Source organism: Lupinus angustifolius, chromosome LG11 (genome assembly GCF_001865875.1).
Source record: "Lupinus angustifolius cultivar Tanjil chromosome LG11, LupAngTanjil_v1.0, whole genome shotgun sequence".
NCBI classification, from domain to species: Eukaryota; Viridiplantae; Streptophyta; class Magnoliopsida; order Fabales; family Fabaceae; genus Lupinus; species Lupinus angustifolius.
This window is the reverse complement of record NC_032019.1, coordinates 28,188,133-28,209,283: the sequence shown is the minus strand read 5'-3', so window position 1 is coordinate 28,209,283 and position 21,151 is coordinate 28,188,133. Positions and strand designations below refer to the sequence as shown.

At 29.5% G+C, this 21,151-nt stretch overlaps 1 protein-coding gene across 1 annotated transcript; it reads right to left on the bottom strand.

The window, feature by feature from the left end:
- On the bottom strand, nucleotides 2,234–5,842 carry LOC109360188. The gene is made up of 3 exons (XM_019604910.1): nucleotides 5,626–5,842; nucleotides 3,913–4,090; nucleotides 2,234–2,601 (listed from the first exon to the last, which is right to left on the bottom strand). The coding sequence occupies exons 1-3, from the start codon at nucleotides 5,750–5,752 to the stop codon at nucleotides 2,376–2,378; spliced, it is 531 nt and encodes a 176-aa protein (XP_019460455.1). The 5' UTR covers nucleotides 5,753–5,842; the 3' UTR covers nucleotides 2,234–2,375.

Sequence of the window (21,151 nt, the reverse complement as noted above, 5' to 3'; positions counted from 1 at the left end):
ACAATCTCTTACTTGGTTCATTTAATGAGTTGAGGATTCATAAAATAACTTTAATTGCGCACTTTTATTGAACCTTACAAATCATCGTCCTTAATTGTATTGAAATGGTCGAATCATCGTCCTTATATGAGGTAACCTAATCATTTCCATATAGACAATCACCTCAGCTAACTTTAATTTGAATCTTCATTTACATTTTGAAAAACCATCAAGTTATCTCATTATAACCATACAAGTACATTCTTTGATATGGATAATATAAACTTTAACTACAGAAACAAAACATTCATTTGAATTAAAAAATGTGTCATACAATGATAAGTAAACATTTATACATGTCTATAGACATAAGGTACTATCACATTAACAAGGAATTATCTACAATGTCCATCCTATCAACATAGTCAGTGTAAATATTGGGCGACAATCCTTTAAAAAACAGGTCCCCTACCATCGGATCGGTACAATATACTCTTTAAACACTTTCTATTTTTGCACTTCTTCTTTAAGTGATAGGTAACTTAAAATCCATATCTTTGGTGTATTTGGAATACTTGTCATTCTTAGAAAGGAGACAATTGCAGCTTTACCGCAATAAAACTTTAGTGGCAAGTAGTGACGAACCTAGGATCCAAAGTCAGGGTGTGCAACATGTTGAAAATTCAAATAATAAATATCATCGATTATAAAAAATGAAAATATTAATGTCAAAATTACAAAATTATACAGATTTAGTCAAATAAATTACATATTTCATAGTTAATCTCTGTGTGATTTTAATTTATATTTTGAAACCATTGAATGATCAATTATTATTGAACACTTCTTGCTAAATATATATAAGTCACTAGCAATTATTTGTCCATGCATCTCATATTTATTATGCAATTTATTTTTTACAATTTTCATAGTTGAAAAAACTTTTTCTGCAGTTTTATTACTAACTTCAAAAGAGGATAAACTAATGGGTAAAAAATGTATCTTTCACTTTGAATCAACTTATCTTATAAGATTATTGATTCATTTCAAAGAAGCAAATTCAACACTTTCAATATGTCTTTGTGTTTGTTAAATTTTGTGGATGAGGTTATGAGTATCACTTGTTCTTCTAATTTACTCCTTTTATTTTAATAAATTTCATTGTTGATTAAAAAAAGCAAATTCAAAATTGTTATGCATATTAATATATCAATGATTAAATCTCAATTTGATTATCAAATATCACTAAATTAATCATACAAAGAAGCACATGAGTATTTATCTCAGAAAAACTAGCATAAAGTTTCTTAAGTTACGGATCCATAATATTATAAAATAATTTAACAAGTATGTTTGTAAGGTTACAACTAATATACATATTTTTTAAATCTAGGGTGTGCATTTGCACACCTTCAAGTATACGCAACACCGTCAATGGCGGCAAGCTACACTATTTACAATGTCAAGCCCTAAAGTAAAGTTTCATAGCCACAATGCATGATTTATGGCCTTAAAGTATATTACAAACTCAACCTCCATATGGATGTAACAATTATAGATTGTTTTCTACTTCTCCATGAAATAGCTCCTCCAACCATTAGAAAGACATACCCAAATATAGATTTCTTTGCGTCCAAACATCATGCATAGTCTAAATTTGAATAACCAATCACCTCAATATGATCTGACCTTTTATATGGGAGCATGTGATCCTTAGTGCCTTGTAAATATTGGAGAATCTTCTTGGCAGCCTTCAAGTAGTCCATTCAATGATTACTTCTATATTAGCCTAACATTCCAACAACAAAACTCATATTAGACAAAGTACATGTCTGAGCATAAATTAAACTCTCAACCATTTATGCATAGGGAATATATTTCATTTCCTTACATTCCAAATCATTCTTTGTAAGTTGCTTTTAATTGAATTTGTCCTCTTTCTATACTGAAACATAGATGTGAAGCACTTTTCCATTCTAAATCTCTATAGCATTTAATTCATATATCCTTTCTGAGACAATCTCAATAATTATTGTGATCTATCACAAAATATTTCTATACTATCGTAATAAAATATCTCAACCATATCCTTAATTAATAGAAAGAAACTTTTTTAAGAATATCCCTTATCATTTGCAACAAGAATAATAACACTTTATCATTCAAAATGGGGACAATGTGATTGGAAGCAAATAAAAACCAATCATATCCATTGATTAGTATACAAAATGCCATGATATAGAGTGGTTCCTCACATAGTCACATGTGACAAACAACCCAAATAGGCTTACATTACTACATAAAATACAAAAAACAACATAGCCCCAACATGGAAACTAGAACAGTACAGTAATAAAGACAAGAAATTAACAAGTGGATTTAAGGGTCATATATAATTAGACACGAGTCCCAGTAGCAGGAATAGCTGAACCCTTATGCATTGGGTCTCCAACACCATAGTCATTGTCACGGTATCCTGGACCATATCTGCTGTTGAATAAGCCTGCATGGATCAGCAACAAGTAGAGTAGTTGTGTGAAAGTGAGGATCATTATGAAGGCCTCCACTATCCTTAACCTCCACCCTCTATGCCCTCCTATATTTATCTGCTTGCAAGCCAACCTGTTACATTGCACACAACTTTTGTTACCTTCCATAATGTAACATATCTACTCTATAATAAGTCTGTGAACTTATGATATAACCATATTACTCTAATAATTTTAGAATATTATGAATCAAATTAATAAGTTGTTTTAGCCCAAAATTGAGCTCGAGGTTCTTTTGATTCTGAATGTTGCAATTATTGTCACATTCCTGTTTTGTTTTTTAATTTCAATTCAAGAGCTCTTATTCGTTTCAGCGCCTTTACAAGGCCCCAAAAATGAACAAATGAACAAATTCCTTTTCTTAAGATCATTTACAAAATTTAATTCATTGATAACCCAACATTAACTACTTCAATTTAATAATAAAAAAAACATATGGTACACAAATTTAGAACTTACATAGTTATGATGAAAGATTTAAGGAATGGATTAATAAAAAGGTTAAAATTCAAATATCAAACACTACAAATACTAATATACTAACATTATTATTTATAAAAAATAATAATAAGAAAAATAAAAATAATAATTTCAGAGATAATTATTATAGACCAACTGCTACAGGAAAAAAAAGTAAATATCAATCTGCTAAAAACTTTAGGACTAAAAAGAATAAGTCCCTATGGTATTATTTAGTAGTGAAGGATTTGGAAGAAATGTTAATTCCATTATTTATAAATTTATATAGTATTATGAAAAATGTTATTAAGAAATTATTCAAAATAAAACAAAACATAACAACACAAGGGAAATATGGTACTGATTATAAGTAGCATTGGCAATTAGGGTGACCTTATCCGTTCTGCCCATGTCCACACAATGCTCACCAAAATTAGGGTGGGTATAGGCATGCTCGTTTTTAAATAGGACATGAAATATCATGTCATGCCCGCTCTAAACATGGGCAAGGCGGACTTGCGAGCCGCCTTAAATTAAAAAAAAAAATTTAAAAATGACATAGTACTTGATTACATGGATACAAGTGTGACAGTGTAAAAACACAAAACATAACATCTTGTTTTGCATAAACCGGACATACATTTAATTTATAAGATATTATATTTTGGAAAATTGCTACATTCAAGTGGTGAGAACATGAATTACTGTTGTCATACTTGACCCATCAAATTTCTTATTTTAGTGTTCATTGATGCTCATACGCCGCCCTGTCCACCCATTTGAAATGCCCATGGACAAAAGGGGCATGTTGGGCGAACATTTTAGGGCAGATGGACACAATTTTCATGTCTTGCCCGCCCAAAATGTGCGGATGGGCCCATGGGCTTTGCTCAAATTGCCAATGATAATTATAAGTATGGTTTACCCAAAGGCCAGAGCAGTGACAGCCCAAGCAATGAGTGCTGTGGCCCCTGCAGATGCTAAACTGTCACTCCTCCACATCCTTATGTGATTGCCGCCAATGAATTTGGACACTATGCCCAGAACAGCTGCAAGTATAGAAAATGTCAAGAAGAACATTGTTGCACCGTTTCCTCCAAAACCTGAAAGAGGAACATTATAGGTTCATTTTGCAGTGTTGTTAACTTCATAAAGAAAAAAAAGAAAGAAAAGAAAGCTACATTCCAACAATTTAAATATATCACATCAATACTTCTCCGTTTTATTCCTTAACATACCACATACTAGGAATGTGTTAAGGTTCTTTCTTGTCATACCACTTCACACAATCAAATCATACCACTAGCTAATTTCTTAGTTGAGACACATTAATTCAAAGTTGGATTTGAAGTTACAGAAAATAAGTGACTTTGTGTTACATGAATCAATCAATGCATTGGTATATAATAGTTAAAAAAATCATACAGGTTAAAAGGTACCAAAACATTCTAGAGAATTTTATAAGCATGTAGTAGAAAAATAATAATTATCTTCTAACCAAATTGCATGATAGTCCTAAATAAAACTTATAAGGTAAAATGTTAATGTAAGTTATAATGAAGGGTTTGAGAAAAAACATGTGTCAATGTTAGACGCATTTAGGTGGGGATAGTCCAATAAATAGAAGTCATAAGGTAAAATGTTAATGTGAGATAAGTATATGCCTATATTAGATCCTTCACCCTACCAAAACTATTCCTCCAAGTACTATCCTCTCAAAATATGTTGTTTTCATATATCTTCAACTTTCATTTCTATTATCTAGTAGAACCCAGAAGTAGTATTAGAACTACATTTGGTCCTAGTAGTAGTAGGCATAGTCACTCAATTATTATTCGGCACGTGATCCAATAATAATATCATATTATTCCAAATAAATCTTTTAGTATTATCTTTTACCAATACTAAAAGATTTCTAGCAACCACCTATATTTTTCTAAGTTCTTCATATATGGTCTCACTTAGGTAAAAAGTACAAGCCATTTAATGACAAAAAATGGAAGACATGTGGTCTAGGCTTTTAATTTCTTGAGTACGACCCCAGAAGATTGAGGTGCAATATGGAATTCATATTAGAAGTTTCTAATAAAATGGACAAGGAGACCAACACATAACTCAAGAGCTAGCAAGAGTCCCTCTCTGAAGTCCTCTAAGCTAGCAAGGAGACCAACACACAACTCAAGAGCTAGCAAGACTTCAAGGCCGACAAGCAAATTATTTCAAGAAAGAGCCATGAAATATGTTAGAATTTACATATAATTCTATAAGTATATGGCAAGAAAATTAATAATTATCTTGTATCTAGTTCTGCATTATAATAGAGAAGCTTCGTCTAAAAACTTTTATATTAGTTGATGATAGTTCTATAATTAAGACTTATAAGTTTGGTATAAAGAATGGTGGTAGAGAAAAGTATGCGTCTATACTAAACTCTTCAATCCGGCCACCAAAACTACTCCTTCAATTATTGTTCTATTGAATATATAGTATCTAAGTCTATGATTTATCTCCTCCATCTCCAATATTGAACTATCAATATGGAAGACAGTAAACTACATCTTAAAATATGATAATAAATTTAAAATACAGATATACGATAATGTGCATAAGTAAATTAGATAAAATCACATAAACTTACTGGGGTGATATGTGGTGCCATTGATGAACCTGTTGAGGCACCAACTAGCAAAGCCAAGAACAAGAAAATACATGATCAAGTTAACAAACAGCAAAGGAGCTGCTACATTCCTTCCAACTGTAGCCATATTTCAGTAACTAGCTAGTAATGTTTGGTCTTCACAGATATTTCTAGGGATAAAAGCACAGAATTAATTACAAAGATTTCCACTTCACAATGATTGTTTTCACTCTTTCTGGTGAGGCTCAGAGGCTTGTATTGTAAAGCACTATATAGAGATCTCAGAGGGATGTTAAAGACACGTGTCAAGCAACCAAGTTATGCATGTGTGTTTTCGTGTACAGGTGTTAGGACACTTGTCAAGTGTCACTATCTTTCCACAAATCTCTTGCTCCTCTCTCTTGGTATCTCGAAGTTTAACAAAATGGTGATTTAAATATTCAGATAGTTATAAAAAAGAAGAAAAGAAACACAACGCTTTCCATTTTTTAATAACTGAAATTTAATTTCTGTACGTAAAGAAAATTATTTAAGAACATATTAAACTCCAAAAACTATTGCATCACTATTGAGGGATCTTGCAAGCTAAGATAGGCTAGTTTTTATTTATTTATCTTTATGGATTTGTATGTATCAATATTTATTTGTGTGTGACTTTGTTAAAGGGTGAAGAATAACTACTGGTTGGAAACTTGAGTAGCACATGTTGGAGGAAAAATCATTCTTATCCAATAGGACTTTTATATTTTGAAATCATTCCCTGTCTTACAGTTGAGAGCTTAAGCACTTGTCTCACTGATATTAAATTCAGAAAGTTGTTGTTATTCACGTATTATATCATCAACAGATAAAGTACAATGCTCCAAGTTGGAGCCATTTTCAGACCACTTGAAGGACAAAAGTGGAGAGGGTTAATTCTGAGAAGAAACATTACTGCATTAGTTTAGGCTTTAGGATTTGATGTGATAAAATAAAAGCTTATAATTTCTACATTTAAGACTTTTTTGTTATTAGTAATTTATTGATAAAATTTCTGGCATAAAACATATATATATATATATATATATATATATATACTAGTTAAACACTATTGTGCTTATTAAATAAATTCATCTTCGTGGATAAAAAACAAAGAAGAAGTATATTTGATTGATGATTGTATATTGATTGATTGGATTGTATAAGTAAGAGCCTAAGATATATATAATTTGAGATTGTTTGTTTTAATGTAACTAACTAACAAACTCTTAACTAAAACCATCATATTTAACATGTGCTAGAAAAAGAAGGCAAGATCAAGGGAGGTTCTAGTACTAAAACAAATCTAAAGAACACTAATCAAACAAAACAAATCTGATGCACTAATGCACCAAGGTGTGCAAGGCAAAGCTACAGTGATGCACCAAGGTGTGAAAGTTGCGTGTCATCCTTGGTGTAAGTCTACTAGTGCGTGTAAGAGCCACGTCTCCTTCGTCCAAGCTGAGGTTCCTGCATCCATATTGATTCATGTTGATTCAATCAAAGCTTGGTCATTGTGAACCTGTTACAATAAAAGGTATATCATACCTAATAAGGCATGTGCATAACATATAACAAACAAAGCAACATATATAATACCCTCCCTTAAGCTGGAGAGAAAATATTTTCTATCCCAAGCTTGCATAACAGATAAGAAAAAGGTTTAGGTTCAAGAGGTTTGGTTAACAAGTCTGCAACTTGTTCTTCAGTAGCAACGGTTAGTAAGTGAAATAGTTTATTTTGAAGCCTTTCTCTAGCAACATGACAATCAATCTCTATATATTTGGTTCTTTCGTGAAAAACAACATTAGTTGCAATGTACCTAGCTGAAGCACTATCACAATATAGGAGGGCTGGTTCCTTCAAAAATATTTGGAAGTCTTGAAGAAGATAGGTGAGCCATTGTATTTCACATGAAGTAATGGAAAGAGCATGGTATTCAGCTTATGAAGAAGAACGAGAAATCGTGTTTTGTTTCTTAGATTTCCATGAAATCAAGAAATCTTTCAAGAACATGAGATAACCAGAAATAGAGCATCTTGTAACTGGGCAAGATGCTCAATCAGAGTCAGAAAAGCCCTTTATTTGAAGCATAGAGGTAGTAGGGTAGAACAAACCTTGGCCAATAGTGCCTTTGATATAACGAAGGACACGAGTCATTGCCTTGTAATACTTAATGGTAGGAGTAGCCATGAATTGGTTGAGTTGTTGAATGGCAAATCCCAAAGCAGGGCGAATGTTAGTGAGATCGAGGAGTCTTCCCACTAATTGTCTATACATTATATATGATGAATACATTATATATACTACTTTGTTTGTTATATGTTATGCACATGCCTTATTAGGTATGATGCACCTTTTTATTGTAACAGGTTCACAATGACAAAGTTTGGATTGAATCAACATGGATCAACATGGATGCAGGAATCTCAACTTGGATGAAGGAGACTTGGCTCTTACACGCATTAGCAGACTTACACCAAGGATGCCCTAGTCTAAAATGTCAAGTATCAAAATCAGAAACATGTTTATTTAGAGAACTAATAGTATGAGGTGGTTCATTAGCAATCATATGATCTATGTTCAGGATGTATAGATTGTTACAAGCTTCAGCAAGTCCAATCGTCTTCAAAGAAATCATATCCTGAATAAAACAAAAGTCTTTATCAAATACAAGTTTCCTCTTTAGAGAGCAAACTAGCTTATGAATGGAGATCAGATTATATTTAAAACTAGGAATGTACAACACATCATGAAGAGTAAGGGTGTTGTCAAATTAATGGCTCCTAGATCTTAGCAAGTATAGTGATATTATTGGGAAGTTTAACATGTATAAATGTAATGTGATTAAGCCTTGTGAAGCTATATGCATTATTGCTAACATGGTATATTGATCTGCTATCAATCACCCAAGAATTGTAGTCAATGTTATTACCTGATATAGAATGTTGGTCATTACTGATGGGTTCATAGCTAATCTGATTGATTTTGTGCTCATGAGTGGTGTCTATTTGAAGTGATTGTTTTTGCTGATTATGGTTCTTCTCTACAAGTCCTCCTTCAATCCTTCTTTATTTCACTTCTTGGTCTGCAAGTATACTGTTGATGGAGTTATTCTCTTGTTTGGACTTGAATATGAAGTTGGGAGGAAAACCATGTTTGAAATAACAGGTTTATGCAGTATGCCCTCCCTTTTCACAGAAACTACACATTTTATTGTTGTTGCTTGAGACTTCCAATAATTCTTGTCCATGTATTGTTTTGGTATGTCTTTGTCATTTTATTGTTGTATCCAACATTCCCTCTGTCTGCATTTCTATTTCCTTGGTTTCTCCAAGACTGACTTGTATTGATGGAATTGGTAGTATTCTTGTTGTCTCTATATACTATTCCTTTGTGTTGTCTCTCTTATTGTAGAACCACTGAAAACACCTTAATCATAGATGGTAATGGTTCCATTAGGAAAATTTGTGCCTTTACTGTGTTATAGTGATCATTAAGCCCTTTTAAGAAAACACATTATGCATTCAGATTCTCTATAGTTCTTGATTATCATCATCAAATTGCAACTGCATTTTGTAGTGCAGGTACATCTTGGCAGTGGCTTCAAACCCTCTAGTTCTTCCCATGAGGTTTTCAAATCAGTATGAAAAATGGATACATCTCTTTATCCTTGTTTTATGGAGTGGATTTCTTGCAAAAGATCGTATGTTCTAAAGTGATCTCCCTTGGAAAATCGTTCCTTCACATCTTCCCAAAGATCTTGAGCATTGTCTATATACACAATGCTTTGTGCAATTGGCTATTTGAGTGACTTTGTGATCCAAGAAATGACCATAGTTTTGCATCTATCCCAAGCATCATAAGTTGGGTCTGATTCTTCTGGAGTTTGTATCCTACCATCCACAAATCTGAACTTGTTCTTTGATGAGAGTGCCCTCTTCATGGATCTTGACCATATAGTTCCTTCCATGTAAATTAGCCTAAGATTGCTTATAAAATAAGCAATGTAACTAACTAACAAACTCTTAACTAAAACCAATATATTTAACATGTGCTGGAAAAATAAGCCAAGATTAAGGGATGATCTATTACTAAAACCAATCTAAAGAACACCAATCACACGGAACAAATCTGATGCACTGATGCACTAAGGTGTGCAAGGCAAAGTTGTAGTGATGCCCCATGGTGTGAAAGCTTATGTGTGCCATCCTTGGTGTAAGTCTCCTAGTGCGTGCAAGAGCCAAGTCTCCTTCATCCAAGCTGATCCATCTAAGCTGAGGTTTATGCATCCATGTTGATTCAATCCAAGCTTTGTCATTGTGAACCTGTTACAATAAAAAGGTGCATCATATTTCTATTATTTGGATTAAGTATACAATGTTATAATTACCGGTCCAATATATTCAATCTAGATAATTTATCTACTATTTGTGAAACATCTATACACTCAAATATGAAATTTTTATCCAAACAACATCAACATGTGATGTAATTGAATTATAAAAAGTAGTAGCAGATCACAAAAAAACAAAATTAAATAAGAACATTAGATTGATACGTGAAATCAATAAAAACTTTTAGGTTGATAAATGATGCACATAATAATTTAGTAAAGTTATATATACCACTATTAATTTCAAGGTATGACGTTGATTTAGGTCTACTTCTTTGTCATGGGTTCTTTGTATGGATGGACAATGAGTATCCTGTCTTGCATGTGTTTGTGTTTTTGGCCTACGAATAATTAAGACCGGGGATTTTGAGTCCCGCTGCTGAATGGGTCTGAGACTGACAATGAGGTATCTAGACTCGTAGATACTCGGACCTGTTATTCCTTACTAAATCTATATATTTAGCAATATGATGTTAATCATAATTATTGTAATATTATATTGTTAATTCATGATTGTGATTGTTATGTTGTTAAATAGTAATGTTATATTATTAAGCAATGATGTCATATTGTTAATTCATATGTATGATGTAATGTTATGTTGATTGAAGAGTTCTGACTAAATAATTTTTCCATCATAATGTTGAAGTTGTTTTTATGTTTGGTTGAGTAAAATGAGTTGTATTTAATAGTTAGTTTAAATGGTATTAAATTAAGTTTTATAATTTTTTCTTTTTTTGATTCTCTAAATAACATATATGATTATATGAAATAAACACACAATTGCATAAATTACTTTTAATATTTTTGAATTTTTTGGCACCAGTTGAGTGCCAAAGGACATGTGGATAGTAGATCCAGCAAGCATCCTCACAAGTCCGGGAGAGTCTAAGTTTACAAATAAAGCAAGAGACAAATTCGGATAATGCACTTCGTAGACCTATTACTTCCTTAGTTCTTTGATACCTTGGTATAATATATTTGGTTGTTGTGGATGATAGATCAATGGAGTGCATGATTATATATTATGTCCTTAGAAAAAATCTTAGTGTTAAATAATATATTTTAGCTAATAATGTAGATGCATTAACTTAGAGATCATTTGTATACACATTTATTTATGTCACTACAAGTTTGTGGAATGCCTTTTTCTCCCACGTAATGTTGTAATGCAAATCACACTATGCCAGAATTGTCTTTTAATAGCACACACTCAACATCTCTCATATGTCCAATGTTGTTAAATGCATGAGAGGTGAAGTTTATGGGTACAACAATCAATAACATTGTGTGAAGTAGGTGTCGTTGAATCTCTATATCCAACAATGCTCTAGTACGTAAAATAGAAAGGACAAAATTAGATGGTCAACCTCGACCTATATATATTCACCGTCATCATTCTCTTATCTCATTTTCTCTCTTACTTTAGTATATAAAATATACGAGAAAAATTAGGTGTTCACAATCGGTCCTTTTTATTTGTTGCTTAGTATCGGTAATAAGCAAAGTGAGATTTGAATACTATTGTGATAAGTAACTAGTAAATAAATGAAAACTAATCTTGTTGTGTCGGAGAGAAGTTGCCTCACAATGCTTCCTTATCTAAATGTGTATACCAATTCTTACTTTGCAAGGAGTATCTAAGGTTGACATTGCTTGGGTTCCACGATCATAGGTCAAGAACACAAGCCAGTTACTACTAGAATATGGAAGTAATAATAAAAAGTATCAAGAATGTAGGTATGGATACTACCAAAACATGGGAGCATGAATAAAAATAAACCACTTAGAGTGCATGTCAAGATAATGCTGAAACTTGAGATCAAGAATAAAACAAACAACGAAGAGCACATGTTCGAGTATTGTCGGAACTCTAGAACAAGAAATAGAAAAAATCACCAAGAACTCAAGTTAGAGTACTATCACAACTTCTGAAAAGAAAAAAAAGATCACTAAGAATGCATGTCGGGATACGGTCAGAGCTAAGAAACAAAATTATTAATAAACCACCAATAATACATGTCGAGATACTATCGTAACATGGGAGAAGGAATAAAAGCAAACCATTAAGAATGCATGTTGGGGTATTGTGAGAACTTGGGAACGAGAATAAAAAGAAACCACCAAGAATGTAGGTCGAGGTACTTCCTGAATTTTAAAACAAGAATAAAAATAACTAAGAACGCAAGTCAGGTACTTCTGAAATTTGTGAACAATAATAAAAACGAGCCACCAAGAGCGCATGTCGGGTACCGTCGAAACATGATAACACAAATAATAACAAACCAAAAGAGTGTAGGTCGAGTAGGTATTGTCAGAACTTGGGAACAAGAAATAGAAAGAAAATATAAACCATACTACATGTCAGTCTATTATCGGAACTTCAGAAAAATATAAACCACCAAGAATGTAAGTTGATGTAGTGTTGTAACTTTGGAGTAAGAATAAAAAACTAAGAATTGAGGTCGGGTATTGTCCTAACTTGGTAACATGAATAAAAACAAACTACCAAGAACATAGATCGAGTTACTATCATAATTTGGGAACAAGAATAAAAACAATCAAGAACACAAGTCGAAGTACAATCAAAACTTGAAAACAATGATAAAAAAAGACCAGCAAGAATGAAAATCGAGGTATTGACAAAAATTGAGAACGAAATTAAATACAAATCACCAAAGAAGGGATGTAGAGATACTTCCATAACTTGAGAACAAATAAACAAACTAACAAAAATACAAATTGGGCTTATTGGGGTAATGAGAAGCCTAGGAACAAGAATAAAATTAAACCTCCAAGAATATTTCTTTTAATTCCTAAAGAATATTACTTGGAAAAATTTCAGGTGTTTATTTATACAAATAAATGGGTTATGCCAATAAAGATACGGTTAATACCAAAAACAAATCCAAAGATATGGGGCCTGTTATTTAAAAAAGAAATTGGGGCCCTAAAGCAATCATATACTCTGCTCCTCTAGGACCAATTAAAATCAATTTAAATTGATAGATACAATTTAAATATTAGAATCAATGGAATCTCAGTTAATTACCGTGTGTGGATTAAATAATTTTCCCCCTCAAATTGATACGGACCAAATCATAAACACCTGTAACTGGTTAAGTTGACGTTAAGGTTCTGAGATTTTCCAAATGCGTTCTAGATATCTTGTTTTCCAATTTTAAGCCAACTATTTCAACTCGTATAAATTCCCAAACACTGCCACTTAATTTGGTAACGCAAAAACTTGCAATAACCAAACAAGATTGGGAGGAAATAAAACACAAATTATAAAGGATGTAATAATAATAATCATAATACAAATTAAACTCCTAAACTTTAAGGTAAATATCTATAAAAGCGAGATAATTAAGAATTTTGTGAATGTTTTAAAGCAAAACATTTTATTTTGATTATATCATCAAGTATAAAGCAAGCTATTCATTGAGGCCAGAACCCCTGGGCTACAACAAGAAAATGAGATACAAGTATTATTATATCCAATATAGGTATAACTTCTTTTTGTAACACCCAATAGTTTCCTTCACCAAATATGGCTAGTTTTTTGCAGCTGCTTTGCTTCCTTTTCCCTATGCACAATAAAACATAAAATGCTTAATTTTTTTAACCCAAGCACAAAATATCATAGTCATGATTAAACCCACAATGCATCAATTTTGTCACACCTAATGATATATGAATGAAATGATAGTTTCTAAAATAAGATACCTTTTTCTTAGAATCTTGAGACTTCTGTGGTGCTTTCTTTGAGCTTGATTTTGCAGCTGGACCCTTGGATGCACTTTTACTAGCTTTAGGAGGAGTAGCTTCTTTCTTGGTCTGCCCAAAAAGTTGGGTCCCAACAGGTTTATCAGCCTTCATGGATGACATATTGCTTAAAATATCTTTAAGTTAATGAGAGACTATATGCATGTGAATTTATGTGTTGTTCTTGTGCATACAAGCTTTGAAATACAATGCCTTTTATAGGAGTCTAAAGTCACTAGGTAATGGTAGAAATGGGAGAATAATTTTAATTTCAATGAGAAGTTGATGATTGTGAATTAATGGTGGAGAGTTACCGAATGGAATAAATGACATGGAAATCACATTGAACACTTTAGAATTAGATGCTTATGTTTAATAAATTTAATCACATTATCTTTGATGAACCATCCACAATTTTGGGCAATATTTGATTTGATTCGGTGTTTGGAATATGATATACTCCATTTCAATTTTTATTTTGTTTATAACATTTCATACAGGGAACTGATTAATGATTTTAAAAAATACATAATTTTGCATTATAAAATTAAAAACTCCATTTTTATAAAAAATTAACTTCATCATATTTTTTCCACAATACATGTTTCATTTTGCATTCTTTGCTAATGTCCTTGTGTTTTCGTCATATTGTGATCATAAATTAATGTTTAATGAGAAAATTGTTTATGGCTTTAATTTAGTGGGACAAAAGTAAATGAAATAATAAATTAAAATCAACAATGTGTTGGTCTAGTGGTATAAGGTTATCCTAGATCACAGAATGATCAAAAGATCAAGAGTTTGATTTTTATTAACGACAATTGTTAGGAGAGGCAATAACAACCCTTTAAAATGAATTAGTTATTTACCCAAAGATGAGATAATATTATTGATAAGTACCAAAAAAATAACAAATTACAACACTTGTAAGTTCTTAAAGCTTGATAAAGTTATAGTGTTATACTCAATTTCTTTGCATGGTTTGTTATTTATTTTTTGACATGACTTTATTTGCTAGGCTTGATCAAGTTCACCCTTTAGGAACACCGTGAGGAATCATTATTTGTCAGATTCACAAATGAGTTTAAAATTTATGTATTGATAGTGTAAAGTTTTTTATACTGTCAGCATATCATCCACCATTAATTTGTATTACTTTTGTTTGAGAGTCAATAGTGATTAAATCAATGGCGAATAATTAGCTGACAATGTAAAAAACATTTACACTGTCAATGTATACATATTAAATCCTTCACAGATAAGCACTAGCTACACACTCCACTGTAAATGGAAATATCGTGATAACTAGATTAAAACTAGCATGTATGTTATTATGTTAAGAGTGACTCGTCCTAACTTTTAAAATATTACTCATCTCTTTTAATTTAAGAGTTGTACTTTTATGTTAATTTTATACTTAGATAATAATTGGGTCATGTATGATAATTTGTAAATTTTGTCATATCATTGTATATTGTATATGTCATATTTCTGTTGTCATATCATTGTATATGTCATACTAATAAGTTACTTATGTATTTGCACGGGACAGTAATTTTTTGTCGCATAATTATAACATACATGTTACTCGTATATTTTACATGAGAGTGATGAAGAGATTTGAAAGCATGATGTTAACATATATTGTTGGGTTTATTCAAATGTGAAGTCCCACATTGGATATGCGGGGAGGAGTGATAAGGTGTGGCCGGAGGCTCCCCGGTCACAGTCTGGTCCAACATATATTGTAGAGACAAAAAACATAAGAATTAAAGGGCCTAAACATAACAAATCAAAAGCAAAATAGTGAAAAACAATGAGAAAATTATAGAAGCTCTTTAGACAATAAAACTTTTAAAAGGCAAGAAGCAAACCATAGGTATGAGTAACTAAAATATTAAATGACTTCTTAGTATTGATAAATAATATATGTATTACTTTGAAACATTCTTAAAAGATTGTGTAAATTCTCAATGGTGAACATATAATCAGTTAATTGAACATATAATCAGCGAAGAGTCTTATGTAAAAATTTAAACAATAAATAAAATCTTTAAATTGGAACAATAATAATTTAAATCAATAATGATTTAATACAAAAATGATAATTAAATTACTAAATATTTTAATTTCTTACCTTTGGGAACTGGAAAATTGGTAAAGAAAAACGTTTCACATATGAAAATAAGTAATTAACTAAATGTTAATCACTTTATAATCTATATATTTGGTTGACTAATAGATACAATAAAAACTTATGTTGTCCATTGTTAATATTGTTTTTTTAAGATATATTCCCTATTGTTACTATTTAATATTGCAATAGTAATATGTCAATATTATAATTAAATCTAAACTCTAAAAAATATATACATAATGAGCATTACTTAAATTAAGGAATCAAAAATAATTAAAACAAATATAAATCAAACATGTATTATAATATATACAACTTTATATATTTTATGATTGTTTTTAATATAATGAATGTAGAAGAATCAGTTTCATTATCACAATTAAATCAAATCAAATATATGACTTTATTTTAAGCAAAAAATATTATTTTTTAATAAGGGTCAATGATATTCTACATTTATATCTATAATGAGCCATCTAAAATTAAGGAATCAGAAATAACTTTGATTGAAATTGTATTAATATTTGAATTAGTCATTTTCCTGAGATTATTATTCTATTTTTGGTGGTTGATTTTTCCCACAGGAAAGAGTTAGAAAAAGACATTGTTATACTTTATATTGGTTTGTATGAAGATGAAGGGCATGAGACTTTATAATGTATTGAGCAACACATCATTATCATATTAATTTAAAAATCAACAATAAATTTATAACTTATTATTATTTGACTATAAAATAAGATTAATTTCAAAAAATGTATTATTATTATTTGACTTTAAAATAACTACAAACAAATAAAATTCAAAAATTGTTACTATTGTTACGACTCTTAATAACAGTAACAAATACAAATAATAGAAAATTATTAATATTCTTTTTTATTATATTTCTTATTAAGGTGTGGCCGGAGGCTCCCCGGTCACAGTCTGGTCCAACATATATTGTAGAGACAAAAAACATAAGAATTAAAGGGCCTAAACATAACAAATCAAAAGCAAAATAGTGAAAAACAATGAGAAAATTATAGAAGCTCTTTAGACAATAAAACTTTTAAAAGGCAAGAAGCAAACCATAGGTATGAGTAACTAAAATATTAAATGACTTCTTAGTATTGATAAATAATATATGTATTACTTTGAAACATTCTTAAAAGATTGTGTAAATTCTCAATGGTGAACATATAATCAGTTAATTGAACATATAATCAGCGAAGAGTCTTATGTAAAAATTTAAACAATAAATAAAATCTTTAAATTGGAACAATAATAATTTAAATCAATAATGATTTAATACAAAAATGATAATTAAATTACTAAATATTTTAATTTCTTACCTTTGGGAACTGGAAAATTGGTAAAGAAAAACGTTTCACATATGAAAATAAGTAATTAACTAAATGTTAATCACTTTATAATCTATATATTTGGTTGACTAATAGATACAATAAAAACTTATGTTGTCCATTGTTAATATTGTTTTTTTAAGATATATTCCCTATTGTTACTATTTAATATTGCAATAGTAATATGTCAATATTATAATTAAATCTAAACTCTAAAAAATATATACATAATGAGCATTACTTAAATTAAGGAATCAAAAATAATTAAAACAAATATAAATCAAACATGTATTATAATATATACAACTTTATATATTTTATGATTGTTTTTAATATAATGAATGTAGAAGAATCAGTTTCATTATCACAATTAAATCAAATCAAATATATGACTTTATTTTAAGCAAAAAATATTATTTTTTAATAAGGGTCAATGATATTCTACATTTATATCTATAATGAGCCATCTAAAATTAAGGAATCAGAAATAACTTTGATTGAAATTGTATTAATATTTGAATTAGTCATTTTCCTGAGATTATTATTCTATTTTTGGTGGTTGATTTTTCCCACAGGAAAGAGTTAGAAAAAGACATTGTTATACTTTATATTGGTTTGTATGAAGATGAAGGGCATGAGACTTTATAATGTATTGAGCAACACATCATTATCATATTAATTTAAAAATCAACAATAAATTTATAACTTATTATTATTTGACTATAAAATAAGATTAATTTCAAAAAATGTATTATTATTATTTGACTTTAAAATAACTACAAACAAATAAAATTCAAAAATTGTTACTATTGTTACGACTCTTAATAACAGTAACAAATACAAATAATAGAAAATTATTAATATTCTTTTTTATTATATTTCTTATTGTTACTATTTGAATACTACAACAGTAACATTGCAATATTAGAATCAAATTTAAACTATAAACAAAATATGTTCATAATGAGTTCTAACATTAAGGAATACATATTTGTTGTGATTTAAAAATATTTCATATTACCTATTATATAATTAAATAATAAATTTATATTTACAATGAACATGATCTAAAATTAAGGAATCGGAAATAACTTTGATTGGAATTGTACTAATGTTTGAATTAGTCATTTTTCTAAGATTGCTATTCTATTTTAGTTGTAAAATGTCAAATCATTTATTAGCTAAAAATATAGTTGATACTTTCAGAACTAATAAAGGAAAGTTTAAAATCACAAACATATATATTAAAATTTATAAATTTTCTTTGGTACAATTGTACGGTTACAAATCCTTTTTTACAATTCAAATTTTATGAAAACATATTATTACACTATTACAATTCAAATATTATAATGATTGTACTTTTATATTATATATTGTTATATAATGATTGTACTGCATATTAATGTTTCTTAATGTAATGGTTGTATTGTAATTGTGTGTATGGAAAAAGTTAATTTGCTAAGCGTTTTATTGATTTTATATTAAATAAATGTTAAAGTAACGTACATGACCAATAAATGTTTCATAACGTAGTGAAAAAATTAATTAAATAAATTTTAAAATAACATACATACAATAAATGTTTCATAACGTAATAAAAATATTAATCAAGAAAATATTGATTATACGCTTATATCTACGATTACAGTTCCTTTTTTATAATTTGAATTTTATGAAATATATTATTACACTATTGCAATTCAAATATTATAATGATTGCACTTTAATATTATATAATGTTATGTAATGATTGACCGATTAATGTTTCATAACGTAGTGAAGATATCAATTAAGCAAATTTGCACACGGCATAATATCAATTAAGCAAATTTCTCCCTTGAATATGCATATTGATATGATAACATTATATTTTTTATGTCTGTTTGAAAATAGGACTGTAGGACTTTGTTTAAATTGGATGATTATTTCACTTTATTGATGATATTTGTAACATCCTAATTTTCATAACAAAAAAAAACGATATTATGTGGAAGTTTTGAAAATTACATGATCATTAATAAAAAAAATTTAGTAAAAAATATTATTAAATGTCATTTAATATAAAATAAAATACATTAAAAAGATTCATTGGATTTTTATAAAGACATTGGTCACTAAACTAAAAGAGTGGAGTACAATCTACAAGTCACCTAGAACTTAATACAAATTGTCTAAAAAAATCAAATATATGATTGTGGGAATGGGTCTTCAACATAGTTCAAATTCTTAGTTATTAGAAATTACACCAAAAAATCTTAATACATATTATTAGAAATTTTGTTGTGGGTGAGACTTCACCCTACCATCTAACCACCCTATAACTCCCATTTTTATTGATGGTGTGATTCGAACCCACAACCTCCTGCACTCCATTCCTTACGACCACCCTCTTCACTATCAAACCACCTTATGACTCCAAATCTTAATGCATATTAACCCATTATATTACACTGAATTATAATATAATAAACATTTAGCATAAAACATGACATATCATGACAAAATAATTTGCAATATGTGACATTGTTGAAAGAGTTTTCTCGATTTTTTATTTTTAGGCATTAAGTTTTTGATTTATTTTATTTAATGGGCATGTCGATTCTTTGCTCGCTATCTTGGCTTTGTTGGAATAAATTCCAACGCCGGTATAAAGGTTTCAAGAATGTTTCTTTAATAAAAAACTTAGCTTTATTGAATTATTAACAATTTCATATCATCTCGGCCTTGTTGAAATAAATTCCAACGCCAGTTTAATGGTACGAATTTAACAAATTAATACAAGTGATAATGGGTGATATTTAATTAGTCAGTGACTTTATTTATTTACTCCCTTTTCGGATTCATTTTAACCATACCATAAAGGTCGATCTCATTTTATTAAATTAACCATACCATTTCTTATGAGAGGTTGGTATCAAAGAATAATAAAATGACAAAAAAATAAAGTTAGAAGTTAATCGTACCACTTATTTCGAAGGGTTGGTATAAAGAATAAATAAAGCAATAAAAATAGTTAGTTGCAGAATTTAAATGACAAAAAATAAATGTTAGTTGTGGAAACGTAAATGACAAAAAATAAAAGTTAGTAGTTAGATCACTCATTATAACTGTGTATTTTTTCTTTTCACAAATATACAAGGTTTCTTTTTTTGTCAACAAATAAAACTTATAAGTTAACACTTTACTATTTTACATTTGCATCTCTTTCAAGATTCAATTGTAGTATAGTATAGGGTTATGTCGAACCACAAGGAATTGCCTAATAGAATATTATTATAAACATATTATATTACTAGTAAGGTTTAAACGTATTTTTTATTTGGTTTTGTTTATGAAATATTAACAAGTAAACATAATCATAAAACAACTATTATAAACAAATTCTTGAGGAGAAAATTGATTGGAAATATGAAATTATTTTTTTACTTGATTTTTGAAAACATTACAAGTTATGTGTTATACTTTCGGTTAATTTCACACATCATTTCTAAATCATTCATATAGTGTCATAGAGTGATAAGATGATTTGCAAACCTTATGTAATGCACTAAATAATAGTGAAGGATCACTCGTCGGAGTAGGTTGTCACACCCTACTTCAAGCTCAATTAACATTATTTAGTCTTGAATATAAGTTGCTTAAAATAGACGTTTGATGTGACACGTGAACTAAGGTGTATGTTATACTTTTTAGTTCACTTGTCAATACTTTAAGAAGAAGCATTTTGGATCTTTAAATCAAGTTCTAGGTGATCAAGCTAAAACCGCATTAAGAACTTCATAAAGAATCAAAACTTAACCAAAAAGTAATAACTTGAATGCATTAATTTCAAAAGATAAATTAAAGATAAGAAGTTCCACC

Bases quoted from the DNA above. Each gene is read 5' to 3' on its own strand.
- LOC109360188 (XM_019604910.1), bottom strand. From the start codon at position 5,752: ATGGCTACAGTTGGAAGGAATGTAGCAGCTCCTTTGCTGTTTGTTAAC. The intron at 4,091-5,625 runs GTAAGTTTATGT...TTCCTCTTTCAG, and splicing joins TGGCACCACATATCACCCCA to GTTTTGGAGGAAACGGTGCA. The intron at 2,602-3,912 runs GTAAACCATACT...GCAATGTAACAG, and splicing joins GTCACTGCTCTGGCCTTTGG to GTTGGCTTGCAAGCAGATAA.